Source organism: Pogonomyrmex barbatus, unplaced genomic scaffold (genome assembly GCF_055798465.1).
Source record: "Pogonomyrmex barbatus isolate J1 unplaced genomic scaffold, ASM5579846v1 scaffold16, whole genome shotgun sequence".
Classification (NCBI taxonomy): domain Eukaryota; kingdom Metazoa; phylum Arthropoda; class Insecta; order Hymenoptera; family Formicidae; genus Pogonomyrmex; species Pogonomyrmex barbatus.
In genome coordinates this window covers 194,864-209,019 of record NW_028297112.1, presented here as the reverse complement: position 1 = coordinate 209,019, position 14,156 = coordinate 194,864, and the positions used below count along the sequence as shown (strand labels likewise).

The window sequence follows — 14,156 nt, the reverse complement described above, 5'->3', positions numbered from 1 at the left end:
ATCGACTGTGACCATCCCATTGTTCTGTCTACGAGCGAGACGATGAGAATACGAGGAAAAAGTCAGACCAGAAAGGAATTCGAATTTCTCGGAGCTTCCCCAAAGAGGAAGCGGAGAAATAACTTCGAAAAGGTCCCGCGAAGGCTTGGCAGAGGTACACGACGGTTCAAGAAGGGAGAGAAGCAAACAAACCTACTTCAGGTACAGTCGGTAACAACCCGGCACAGAACTAACGGAACCCGTTGCGTTTCTTGAAGAAGGTCGGCCCGGATCGAAATTAAGTGGCGGCAGTTAGGAGATATGTCAGACGAGTTTTATTAAGCGGCATAAAAAAAGAGATTTGTAGTCTGACTGAAGGAAACGAGAGTGGTGGGGGAAGGGAGGGGAGAGAGAGAGAGACACCTTACTCCGCGGGGTAGGTCGTCCCGCGAAGCGAAGACGATTCCTCGGTTGCGGAGCTCGTCTACGCCGGCAGTAAAGAATAGGGAAGGCAGACAAGGGGTCGAGATATGAATTTATTATTAAGGACTGCCTAAGGGGCGAAGTACCCCTGTTTCTTAATATCCGAGCGCGGTTCGCGCGTCGGTGCCTCGCCTCGCCTTTTCTCTCCCCTGTGAGAGGGCCCCTTTTTTCCCTCGCGACATCACGAGACATCTTCCTCACCTCCCTCCGTGTCTGTTGCTCCGCGCGAAGAAGCTCGAATTTCCTGGCTAATTTATTCCGTGGTCGCGAGTCAAACTGCTATTTGTAGCGGCATTGGGGCACGAGCTTAGCGCGCGAGAAGTGACTGGGGGTGGAGTGGGGTAAAACTTACGGCGTTCGCCCGGATAGTAACAATATCGTATTCATTCGGCTCCTCATCTCCTCCCCTTCGCCATCCTTTCGCCGCCCCCATCCCTCTGTGATTTCCTCAGACCGAGCGTCGTATACATAATGCAACCGTCCACCCCTGCCGCATACACTGTACGCCGATTCAACCCCGCTCTGCTGCTGTCGCTGCTAAGACGCGGATTTAATAAACGGCTGTTACGCGGCTGCTTTGTCGGCATCCGTAATGTCATTTTTCACTCCCCTTAATTCGGACGTGCTTGCTTATGCATGGAGATAGTATCCTTTACACAGGATCTACCGGGAAAAATGTGTAACACTAAATTAATATAAATAATGTAAGCACTTAAATAAATAACGAGCGTAATCCCGCAATATCTTTATTTAACACTTGGCGATTTCTTCTTGATTTGTACGATTAAATAATAATAAAGTTATTACTTTTTATGAATTTATGAGGATTACTGAATTAGTCTGTCGTTAAAATATATCGCGACATCATATTAATTTCTCTATCGTGATTATTCGATTCTTTTAATTGAAAGTTAATTTTTAACATCTAGGTCGATTTTAATATTAATAATACTTTTTTACTCAACATAAATTGCCCATTACTACTAATTTTCTAAATTTTCACATTTTAGAAGTGCCGTAAAACGTACGTCGCAAAATAATTATAATGCGACTCGAGACTGTAAAAATCCGTTAACGCTTAACAAGCTCTTGATGAAATTCTTGCAAACGGAAAACTTCTCGTTGTACTCAAATTCCTCCTGCAAATCCATACCGAGTTGCCGGACTTTGAAAACTTTCGCGGTCGCGTGGTATCGTGGCTCGCAAAGTTCTACGAGCTTTTCATTTGGATTTGAGAATTTCACTAACGAATTCTTCAGCGTAAGATGCAAACGAAGTCGTGGCCCAGTCGTGACTTTGATAAATTTGTTGTGAAACTCTTTCTGCACATGCATTCCGGACGCCGGTAACGTGGTGGCACTTAGCAATTTTGCCGTCGGAATTACACGGAGGAACGAATTTCAACCGAATTTTATCTCGTTTAGATTTTGAAACGTTGCCGGCAAGCATTTTCTCGCTGATATTCACGCAGACAATAACTCTCTCCGAAGTTGTATTCTTAACTTATTCGAAAGGTATGCCGCGAAGAAATATTCATTCTCATTGCTTTTTAACTCTATTGATATTCTTATTTCTTGGATAATTTTAGAATATCAGACAAGTGCAATTGTTCCGTAATTAATCGCTCGATTATTACAATATTATCCCAATTAAATACTGTTACATTTTTCCAGTGAGATGCTATTTGATACTTACAAGTTTGTCTTGAAAAAGATGAAGCAAGAAAGAAATTGGTCATTTTTGTGTGACATAAATTTCGAACGTTATAACGTATATATTTGCGTATATATTTTACGTATAATAATGAAGCTACACTTGATAACACATTGTACAATATTTTTTTTTTTTATATAGACCTGTCACTTAGTGACACACGATAATAACACGCGAAATTTCGTATAATCGTGTAACATAAATTCGTAGGATTAAAACTGCAACTCCCACCCGGTGCCTTGCGGCACGAATTCGCGGCAAGTATAACAATTTACAATGGATGAGATTTCGCGTTGAAGGACTCGCTCTAGTTAAATTCTTTAAACTCTTCTTTTTTTCTCGAGAGACAAACATAACCGCTTGCTCTCGGTGGGAACTACTTTTGAACGACGCGATATCGTTCTCAAGTTCTCTATTACCGCGGCCGCTTTAATTATGAATTGATCAGACTTCCGCAAACTCGGCAGACACAAAACGGAACGTCCCACCGATGGCACACCTTTCTATAACTTCGCCAGTGCACGGGGGCGTAAAAATTTTGTACCGGGTTGTATGGAGACCCGCTGTCTACCTTCGGGGCATGAGTTCGTGCCGCACGGCCGAAACTTTAACGTGGAAAGCCTCGGGGTCGCTTCGAAACTTTTGTCCTCCTCGTTGAGGACGCGATTCTTAGTAACCCCCGATTCAATAAATTATTTATGATGCAATGGACGAGCAATCTTACACCCCCGTTTACTATACCTGGGATACGAAACTGCGTCGCTCCGGCAACATTTTAGTGCCGTAACTTTGTGCCGATATTCTTTTCGTCAACATTGATATGCGCATGCTCCTTTCCTCTTGTATCTTTCAGAAGAACGTTTAAAGAAAAATCAATATATATATATATTGATATATAATTTATTATTTTGCACAGCGTGTAGAGAGAGAGCCCTCAAAATTTTTTAAAAGCTATAAATTGCGCTTTAGAAACGCGATAACGAGGCATGTGCATTAAGAATAATCTGTATTCTGAAACACAGAGATAATGATTGCGAAAAAAATGTTTTGTACGTGTAACATATATTATGTAACCTAAATGACTTCATTTACGCGGGAGATTAGACACGGGGACAGAGGAAAATAATTTCGCGTTATCATAACGCACTAATGTAATGCATAATCGGGGAATAATGCGCGCCATTGTCGCGGTACGACGTGTTCCGTAGGTGCGCTCGGAAAATTGAGAGTCTATTTTTAATGGCCGCATTTCTCTATGTGCGAAATAATTATGGACGGCGACCTTGTTACTCAAATTCGCTACATGTGCGAATTTGCCCCGCTCTGATTGCGAGATAAAAAAAGGAAGAGGGTCGCACGCTTATGACGTAGTTTTCGAGCTTTATGGGTACAGATTGACGCGCAATGGCGGGGAATGAGGAGGGCGCTTCGCGGCGCGCGTTTCGCTCGTAAAACTAAATCACGAAATCTGTTAGTGCGTCTCGAACGATTTTCCACATTCTCGTGAGTGATCATGAATATTCATCACGACTTTGTGGCGCGTTTCCGAAAGTGAGAAAATCTTAGAGCCCTGGTTAGAAGGGGGTAATTAACTTCACGCCTCGATGCCAGCGCGACGGAAAGAGTCACCGTTTCCCGGCACATTTTTGTCTCTTTACTGTGCAAATTTCGCGCCGAGTATTTTTAATGGCCGCACGGTTGAATTAATTGCGGAGTAGCGGACACTGCTTCGTTACTTCCTGAAAGGTAAATTCGTTAAATGTCTCGTTTCTCCCGCCGTATACTCGAACAATATGCGTGCACACATATTTGCGTATGTATAAGCGTGGGACCGAGCGACAAGTACTTTTTATGAGAGACCGTCCCGGATTTATCGTCATGCAAAACCACCGTGAAAATAGGTCACAGCGGAAAAATCGGCGAGAAATATCTTCGGGAAATAACCACTACCTTCAATGTATCAATGCGTATTTAGTTATGTTTCTCTTGCATCCTTCTTTTTATTAAGCCATCATTGTTTCCGATATCTAGACTGCACATTGTTTGTACGTTTATTCTTTACAATATAAAAAATTCAATGCGTACACGCATATATATTATATATATATATATATATTTCTCTCATTAAAATTTTTTAAAGGGGAAAGAATAATATACGCCTCGCCACGATTGAAATACCGTCAAGACTAATTTCCCACAATTATACAATGCGAAATTTATCAATTCATATGATCTTAAAAGATTAAATTCTTGATTCTTTGCATTTGATAATATAGTAATGAGATATATAACATCTAAAAATTTGTCGCGTATAATTAAATACATTTGAACGTAATGTGAAGAATTCATGTGATAGCTTTAATGTGACAGATATTATGCTTGATTCATAGATGAATATGTAATATTCTTGTAATATTCTATTATATCTTTCATTATTTTTAAATTTAATATATCTTTTTGCTATATCTTTGTAACAGCAAATTTATGTAATTTTAGAATAAATTAAGAAAACAGGAGAAATTCCATTTGCTGCCTCACAAACAATAAATAGGACGCGATATTTATAATTTATAATTACAAATGCTTTTAGATGTACGATACTGTAAATCGCCGAGTAAATCAGATACGATTGAAAAACACATAACGACAACGAGAAGAAGCAGCTTACGTTGTGGCGAGCTTTACGCAAAGCAAGCTAATACTTATAAAAGCCGTTCCACACAGCCGAAACTCATCAATCTAGAGATCCTGTCTGCGGCATCTATCAGTCGTGCGCTCCGCCGACAGACGCGTTGGGGATAATGAAAGAAAAAGTGTCGCCGCCCCGTGCTCAAGCTTTAATTGTCATCCTTTATTGGATGGTCATTCGTTGCCACGTAAAGACAGTCGCGGTGACGTGCGAGTTCGGATCACCCTGGCACGCGTCCGCGTCTCTTTTCCTTCCATCTCTTTTCTTCGCCGAGGAGAGGAGAGTTTTAACCCCCCCCCCCCTCCTCCCCCCGTTTCTCTCGTCGCCGTACCTCTCGTAGGCACCGCGGGGGATATCTCTGAGAAAGAGACGCCAGATAGAGAGAGAGCGATAGAGAGTCGCTTGTATAATTCATGGGACCGCCTGGCGTTCGTGGTCGATGGATCACAACCCCCCGCCGTGCCGCTACGCCGCCCTTGTTCTCCCCTCCTCTCGTCCGGTCTCCTCTCCTCTGCGATAGTAACCCCTGCAGCATCTCAATGCTGACCGACCAGCAGATTAGCCCAAGGAAATTGCCAAACTTCTCTTCGCTCCGGCAGGAAAGTCGATTCCGAAAGTCGTTCCTCAAACGGCCAGTAACGTCGGTCTGCCAGGCGACTGCAGCCTCCCTCCGGCGTCTGTCTCTTAAACAAACTAATGCGTTGTAACTTCATCCCACTCTGCGCCAATGGGCTCTTACGCATCTCCTTTTGCGCTTGCACGAACGCTAATTTGGGAGGCTCGGAAAACTCCCTGCCGAGACCGAAGGAACAAACAATAATACTCAATTTGCAACACGGGAAAGTAAATCATTCGCCAAAAGATTCTAACGTAATAATAATATAATAGTAATACTTGAAGCAATTTTTTTAAAACAATTTAAAAATTTATTGCAGACGCATCATTAATTAAATAATTAGAATATTAATTAGCTAAACAATTAATTAATGATACTGTTTTTGACTGATTTCGTCCTTACAAACGTATAATTATTCCGAAAGAGCGTACACTTTGATTTGCAATGGCGAATAAATAAAACAAATCAGAAACATTTCCATTATTTTACGTCTTGTCCAAAAAATAAAACAGTTCTTGTTAAAATACCCTTTATAATGTAATCTGATTTTATATAATTATTCTAAAATTATTCCGCGAAAGAGCGTGCACTTTGGTTTGCAAGGGCGCGATGAAGTATATAATTAACGCGAAAACGGTATTGGAAATTTGCTACGAAATTGCCTTCACGCTCATTTAATGACGCAGCTTTTCAATTACTAGTAACATCGCAATGGCGAAGGTAAGCAGGCGGAAGATGAAACGCCACGATGATGGTGAAAGAGCCGCCTCAATCGGCGTCGAACAGTTCGACGAATGGAAATATATATATGTATGTACGGTAATGCGATTAAAGGGGGAAAGTCTAGGAGAGTCTAAGCGGGAGTCTAAGAGAGAAGGGAAGAACGTGGAGGATGGAGAAAGAGGAAGAGAGAGAGAGAGAGAGAGAGAGAGAGAGAGAGAGAGAGAGAGAGAGAGAGAGAGAGAGACGGAACGCGCGTTAAAAAGAAAATCCTCGAGAAGGAGGAGAAAATATTTCCATAAAATCCGCGAAGACGATGCCTTCGAGGGAAAGCCAATGTTAGTTCTCGTTCGGTGGATTCGCCGGAATCCGAAATCCGTCCTTGCGGTTTGTCGTAGCGCGAGTCTCAAACCAACGCGATTTCATTCCGCCGTAAAATATATAACTTTTCCATAGACCTACTCCGGGAGAGAGAAGTACTTCGCGAGCAGCACCGCGAGCTTGTCTTTCGAAAACTTGGGGATATCAACGACACGTCGGCCGACGAATTTCTGGCTCTCGTCTATTTAACGTTTATTAACATATACGCTATAATATTGTAATAAGAGATTATTGTTAATTCGCACTTTCAGAAAATACCTCGAAAATATCGCGCGACGATATTACTCGTCGAGTTATCATAAATTCGAATTACAGCGTAAGCAAAGAAATTTCTAGTTGCTCGGATCTAATCGAGGTGGATAGCGATTCGGCAGTTAAATCAGCCGTCTCGCCGACGTACTTCATTAAAGTCAGTATTCCGTTTACGCTCTTGTCGATTACGCTACGTGTTGCGCGAGCTTTCGCTCGCGACAGGATCAGCCCTGAGGCTAGTGTCGAAAGCAGATAATATGAATAGGAAACTCAGACAATAATAATCTTCGATACGCGGATGGAGAACTCTCACAGTTGTTATTCGGAATAAGGAACGGGAGTTGCTTAACTGAAATAACGAAAATAATTTCGTGTCCAATTACTCGAATATCAGTTATGGTATTAAGGAAGAATAATTATATAATATGATGTATACACGTCAAATATGACGATACAATAAAGAATTTTTTGTGCTTAAAATTAAGGACCTTCAAGATTTCTTTTCAATCCGTGCCGAATAAAACTTAAATTTTTATATAAATAGCCCGCTGCTCGCGGGATTAATTAATTCTTCGAGAGTACACCAATTTAAAAATAATTGCGAGATAACGCTATATCAGATCGGCAATAATTATAATGAAAATAATGAGAAAAGCATACGGAGAAAAATACAATCGATATATAATCATGATTTATTCGTAACACAAATGATCTAACAAATGAGAAGGTCTCCTTTTTTTCTCATCTTGAATAGACATGCTATGGATCGCTGGAAAATCGTTGGAAAATTAGTTTCTCGGGTTCTAATTATCGAAATCTTTACTAATTGCCGCAATTCGAACGGTCGTCCGCGCGCATCGGGCCTTTTCTCGCGCAAACGACGGCGTATATTTAGTAGCCGCACGTCGGAATCAGGAAGCCGGAAATGACAGTGGCTGAAATCCGAGGTGGCGGACGGTAACGCGTATCGAGAGTCGAAGGAGAGAAAGGACTACCTAGGGGTATCGCCATAAGGGAGACTTGCTGACGGCGGTAAGATTGATTGGAGTCACGGGATGGAAAATTAACGGTCTAGCCCGGGTGGTCCAGGGTTGGGCAAAAGGTGCAGGAAGGCGCCGCAGTCGAGGGATGGCGCCGTGACAGCCGCCGCATACTAATTCCCCACTTCCTCCCTTCACCCTTCCTTGGTCTGTCCTCTCTCTCTCTCTCTCTCTCTCTCTCTCTCTCTCTCTCTCTCTTCCCCCTTCCCTCTCTTTCTCTTTGGTCCGCTCTTCTCGTCTCCCTCATCCTCCGGCATCTACGCTGTTTTAGTCACCCTTAACCGCGCGCATCCACGCCCTCCCGCTCGGACCACCGCGTCGCTCCGCGAGGAAATGCCTTCCGGCGGATACCATTGGCTACTTTATCGAGATCACCATTTGGAAATACGGTCCCGAACAAAGGCAGCTCTGATAGAATTATAACTACGTTATACAGCGACCACCGTGACCCTTTCTCATCATTACGGGGCTTATTAATCGGAGACTCGACAAAACGAGCGAGAATCTCGTCACGAGAGGACAGACTGTTTTGAGTTATTTGGATATCTGTCAAAGGAAAAAAATCTCGCGCAGACATAACATCTCTTCCGTGGTTTTTGTCACGTGCGGAACATACGACGACGACACGTCGCGTCGGTGGGAAGCCAAGCCTATCCTCCTCAAGCAGCGACCTTGGTAATCTCATGGGATATCAGCGCGGATATCGTCGCAACATCCACCTAGAGACTCGCCCGATTGACACGTTAATGGATCGATGCGTCACAAGACGCGTTAATGTGACGAGCTGTAGGTCGGTAATTATCAAAGAGGACTTTGACTTCGTGTTTATGAAAGCGAGGAGCAAGGGTCGACGGAGGATCGAAGACGTATTGGCCGGAGGGCTCCTACAATATGACCTGTATATCTACCTCCCCAATCACTAATCGAATCAAACGGCCGAAAACGTCTTCGATCGATATGTTAGTGTGGGATTTCGTCGCGAGTAATTACAAACGATGTAGCGGCAGCTGTTAACAAAAGCGTCGACGCCCGCCACCACCGCCACCACCGCCACCACCGCCACCACCGCCACCATTGTTTCGCGAAATTGGGTTACGCGATCGTAACCCGACGAAGCCTGGCAATTTCCTGCTTGTCGCATCGCGCCGAGATTCGATGACGCCTACGGCAAATTATTTCCTACGGATCTGTCGTCGATTTAGTTAATGATCGTGGTCCGGCCGCAATAATGGCAGCATTGACGATTGGTGGCCGTCGGCCTTGGTCGCCTAACGCGTTCGCGTACCGTCAAACGATTTACAATTCAGACCGCGCGTAGTTTAATTACGACGCGCTGCGACACGCGAGATAAAAAATGTCAACAATCCGATGTTGCGTACGGGATTGAAATTATCAAATGTGTACTGATAAATTTAAAACATTTCATGTAACGATATCGAGAAAGTGTTAATTCAACGACTGAATACGTGGAAAATTTTTAACTGTAAAAAGCCTTGACAAAGAAAAGTATAAATTAAAATTAATTATATTATATTATATATTATTATTATTATACTATATTATATTACTATGTTATATTAAATGAATTATATTTTTCAGTCAGTTTAAAATGAGTAAATTTTATTAAAATAAAGTTATTAAAATAAAAAATTATTAAAAAATTTTAAATTTTGTTTTAAATAATTATGTATATAAAATTAGAAAGAAAAAGTATGCGATAAAGATTGATCACACTCGATATTTTCATCAAAGAAAAATTATTATAAAAGAAACCAAAAGAGCTGCGCTTAAAAAAATATTCCCAGTAATTTTTTTCTTCCTTTGAAATATTCTGGAATAATTTTAAAATAATGTCACGCATCGAAAATGTTATGATTCTGACTTCGAAACGTTCTCACGCTTTGAATATCTCATTGCAAACTGTGTCGTCGCGCTACGTAATTTCTAATTTTCTAACGTATCTTCTTGCTTTATTCCTGAATCAACTTTGATACTTTAAACTCATTGCACATCTTGGTATATCCGACATTCTGCAAATAGATTCATTGGTTTCCTGGTTGCGTGTAATTTATACTGCGCTAGAATACGCCAACAATTACCCGCGCAGTGAATAACATTTACACTAGACAATATCTGAACGTCTTGCGTACTCGTTGCAGTCGCACGGTGGAAGGAGAAATTGGATGGCAGGCAGATGAGCGAATGGAAATGGAGAAACGGAGCGTTAGTGACGTACCGATGAAAAGGGATGATGCTATTAAACTAATTAAGCCATCTTAAGGTTTTAATGAGTTCTCTCCGCTCGGCGATGAAAAGTCGGATCGGTACGTGTAAATTTTACACCGCGGACGCGGTGGCTCGCGATTTATTTCTTTCCCTACATTTCCTAGATCATTCTTTATTTATCATTTTTCTTTTGCGTTGCCGTTGAATAAAACAATATCTCTACATTTTTATTTACGATAAACTTTTTAATAATAATTTTTGATAACTGTTATTAATGAGCGTGCCTTTTGTTGAAAAGTTGCAGCAATCTGTCTTTGAATTAAACTTTGATCAGAACGGCGGCCAAATCTCTAAACTTCAGTACGTTACAAACGCATATTAATCGGGCATAATGAAAGAGTTGATTCGTCGGCGGAGGCCGAGGCACGTTAACTGGTCCAATCATCAATCAGGCCAGTGAAGCTAAATGGTCAGGACAACGGGTTTTAATATCTCCTGAGAAAAATAAAAGTTAGCGCGATAAATCAAAGGTGAAAAGTCGCTGCCTTACTTTCTCTCTCTTTTCCCCTTACCCTTTTTCTTCTCCCTTTTCCCTTCTGCCGTCCCTCTCTCTCTCCCCCCTGTTTCTCTCTTTCTTTCTCACTTTCTTCCACCATCCCGCTTTTTCCTCCATTGCGCTCTCAGCTTTAATCTCTTCGCCTTCCATCGGTGACTTGCAAAAGTGATAAATGAATTTCATCCGCCGCGCGTGCCATATTTATATCTATAAAACTGGGTAGCAGCCTCATAATAACCACGATGACAATTTCTGATGACAACAATTGCAAGTTGTTCGCATAGATATCGCAATTTATTGATCTTTATATTGATCTTTATGCGTGAAAAAGCTTATAGACAGCCGACAATGATAAACGCAATTTTACAAGGTCTTACCCCGTTCAATTTTGGACGATAAAAGTTTTATTAATTTACGTTCGCACCCCTGTTTTGGGATACGTATGTTTACGGTGACAAACGTTAGCGAGATAAAGTTACACGTAGACATGTGGTTGTTGTAATTTTTGTGGCAAACGTTTGCCACCTGGTCGAGTAAAACGGGGGTTGAAAGTCATTTAGGTATTATCTTATGGAAAAGACAACGGCTACATATTTGCATTACGTTCGCGTGTGTAAACACGCCTACTGAGGCGCATACTTTGTCATCCTATCCTATTTACCTTGGGGAGAACGCACCTCCCTGCTCCGCAGCTTGCATCGCGTGCAAGCCCCTCTTTTACAACCTTGCCGCTTAGTAATCGCTCAGGTGCTTGTGACAAATAGCAATGACCTCTTTCGCTACGGGTGTATTCCCCACATTGGGGCGCTATCAATAGATATCACCGTTTAAAATTACATTTTAGGCAACAAAAAGAGGCAGATGGCGCGGAGTATTCCATATACCATTTCATCACACAAATGGCATTTAATTTACGATTTGTTTGTGTTCGTTTTCGTATCAGGAGAATACGTTTGTCACGTAAAATCTGCATCTCACTTTTATCCTATTTCCTCTCATATCTTCGGATATATTTCCAATACATTTGAGTTCAAATTCAATGGATGATATGTTTTAACAAGATTTTGTTTTTCTGCAAAAAAACTGGCAAAAATTTAATTAGAAATGGAGAATTGATGGAGTTCTAAAATCACAGTAATATATATATATATATATACAGGATATCTCAAAATTCGCGACTCAAAATATTATAGCAAGTTCTCGAAAAATTAAAAAGAAGTAAAATTAAAAAGAAGTAAAAAGTTTATTTGCTCATCTTCCTCTCTCTCTCTCTCTCTCTCTGTGTGTGTGTGTGTGTGTGTGTGTGTGTGTGTGTGTGTGTGTGTGTGTGTGTAAAGTTATCGTGTATTAAAAAAAATAAAAGTGGAACAGTAATATAATTAAAGTAAATCTTTTGGTAGAAGGATCAGACAAAAGAATTATAACACTTTCGCCGTGATGTTTCCAACGATGAGTGTAACAAAATTATCAAGAGCAATATTAACTAATTTTAATTAAGTCAAGTTAAAGCCTCCTGAAAAATTTTTAGCAGAGGGCTTCTGCAGCGAGCACGTCCAGCCGTAGCCAGTAATAAATCCGACCGATGACGCGTTCGCTAAAGACAAATGATGAAATTACGAATAATTATTCAGGTATATACCCTCTGGATAAGTTACGCGAGGAGGCGCATGCAGGATTGGAAGGCGCGGATGTCGGTAGTACGTACCGGAGTAAAATATGATGTAGAGTTTGGCCGGCGCTACGGCGGCTAATACGTTCCGGGAGAGAAGTTAGTAACAGGTGGCGCGATCCATAATATCGCGCGGTGTAAAACTTGCCCAATCTAGAAGGACAAAAGTACTTTGTCTGGTTGCGTGTAAATATGTAGACACAACACGTGTTATAATTCCATATATGATCCATTTTTATTTTAATCTTACGTTTTATCTCACATAATTTTTCGAATTTCCCAAAAGTACATGAGGATTCGATCATCTTTATCTTAATTCTATTTTATTCCACATAATTTTTCGAGTTCCCCAAAAGTAGGAGACGAAGATTCAAAATAATGCGTGTTTTCGTATTTTTCTTAGACTCACGTAGAAAATGTAAATGCGGGCAGACTGATAACAATAGGAATAAAAGCAAAAAGAAATACGAGCGATGCCATAGATTGAAATCGCGGGTGAGGGTTTGAAGAAGCACGTCTCTTTGAAACACTGAAAATAATTATGTTTTTTTTTCTCCATGAAAATTACGAGGGAAATGATGAATGGAGTAAGATCGAGTCTTTTCACAATTGAGAAAGAATGTAGGAATATTTTGCCAAGGAACTCTGATAGTATGAAATTAGTATGAATTAGTATGAAATATGCGACATGAATGTAAATCCAATTGTTAAGGGTAGAAATTTATTTTGTTGCAGTGTCCGCACCACCAAGCACCAGTCCTAGCCCATCTACCACGGAGGTTCCCAAGAAAGGTAAGATATTAGAGATACAAAATCTATTCGTAATGAGATTATATATAAAGCACCACAAAACAGATAAGTCAGTCCAAAATATGACAAATCCTTAGAACGACATTGTCAAGATTTAATCAAGGTTCCATATACGAGTTCCATATATATATATATATATATATATATATATATAACAATCGATTTTACTCAAATCGCACTTCGCCAGCTCGAATTTAATTCGCCAACGTGCGTTTACTTTTGCAGATTGGGATATCATGGCGGAAATGAATAACTCTGTTTACGGAAATCCAAGCTCGCTGACGATTCAAAATGAGAAGAGTATCAAGACAGGTGAGTACGATGCGGCGTATCCTCTTTTTACGTAATTTCCAACGTACACCTCCGCAATTTCGCGAATTATGGGATTGATTCCATTATTTCACATTTCAACGAAGCGCTGCGATATACGTCGGCTGTCACGCGAGCGTATACGTACGAAGAGTAACAAGCACTTGAAATATATTTGGAAAAAGTATCCTCTTGGATCTTTATATATCTTTATCTGAAGGAGGCATCAATCATTTAGATCCTTCTCACACGTTCAGAAAAGGGCAGAGGAAGTAACGAGACAGAAAACAAAATTTAGAAATGACGTTACGTCGGAAATGATATAGGGAGACATTTATTAAATTATATAAGTATACTTTCCACGAGTTATGAAAGGCATATTAATGCAAACCGATACGTTTCGCGATATACATATTTTTGTGTCGTCGTTGCCGCGTCTTTGTCATAAAACATTCTTGACAGATGAAAAAAAAAATTGAAAAGTTTCAACTGCAGCTTGTATATTCTAGCCTAGTAAAATCCCAATCTAGCTACAGCGGATTTACATATTCAATCTAGCATCACGTATAGTCAAATGCCATCCCATAACTGGATTTTCCAGCAACATACTTTGAATCTCCGACGCGATTAACTTCGATGTTAACTAGAGCCAGGGGACCCACTGGGGAATCCTGGGAATCGATTGCGGCTTTAAGAGTGGTTTGAAGAAGAGT

General features: G+C 40.9%; 1 protein-coding gene across 2 annotated transcripts in view; it reads left to right on the top strand.

The window, feature by feature from the left end:
* LOC105426143 (lachesin) overlaps nucleotides 1-14,156 on the top strand; it is a 167,244-nt gene that overhangs the window by 143,873 nt on the left and 9,215 nt on the right. For both annotated transcript variants that reach the window (XM_011637233.2, XM_025218032.2), the window contains 2 exons: nucleotides 13,060-13,116; nucleotides 13,360-13,446. In XM_011637233.2, the coding sequence (XP_011635535.1) occupies nucleotides 13,060-13,116; nucleotides 13,360-13,446 (144 nt within the window). The remainder of the gene's footprint in view (nucleotides 1-13,059; nucleotides 13,117-13,359; nucleotides 13,447-14,156) is intronic.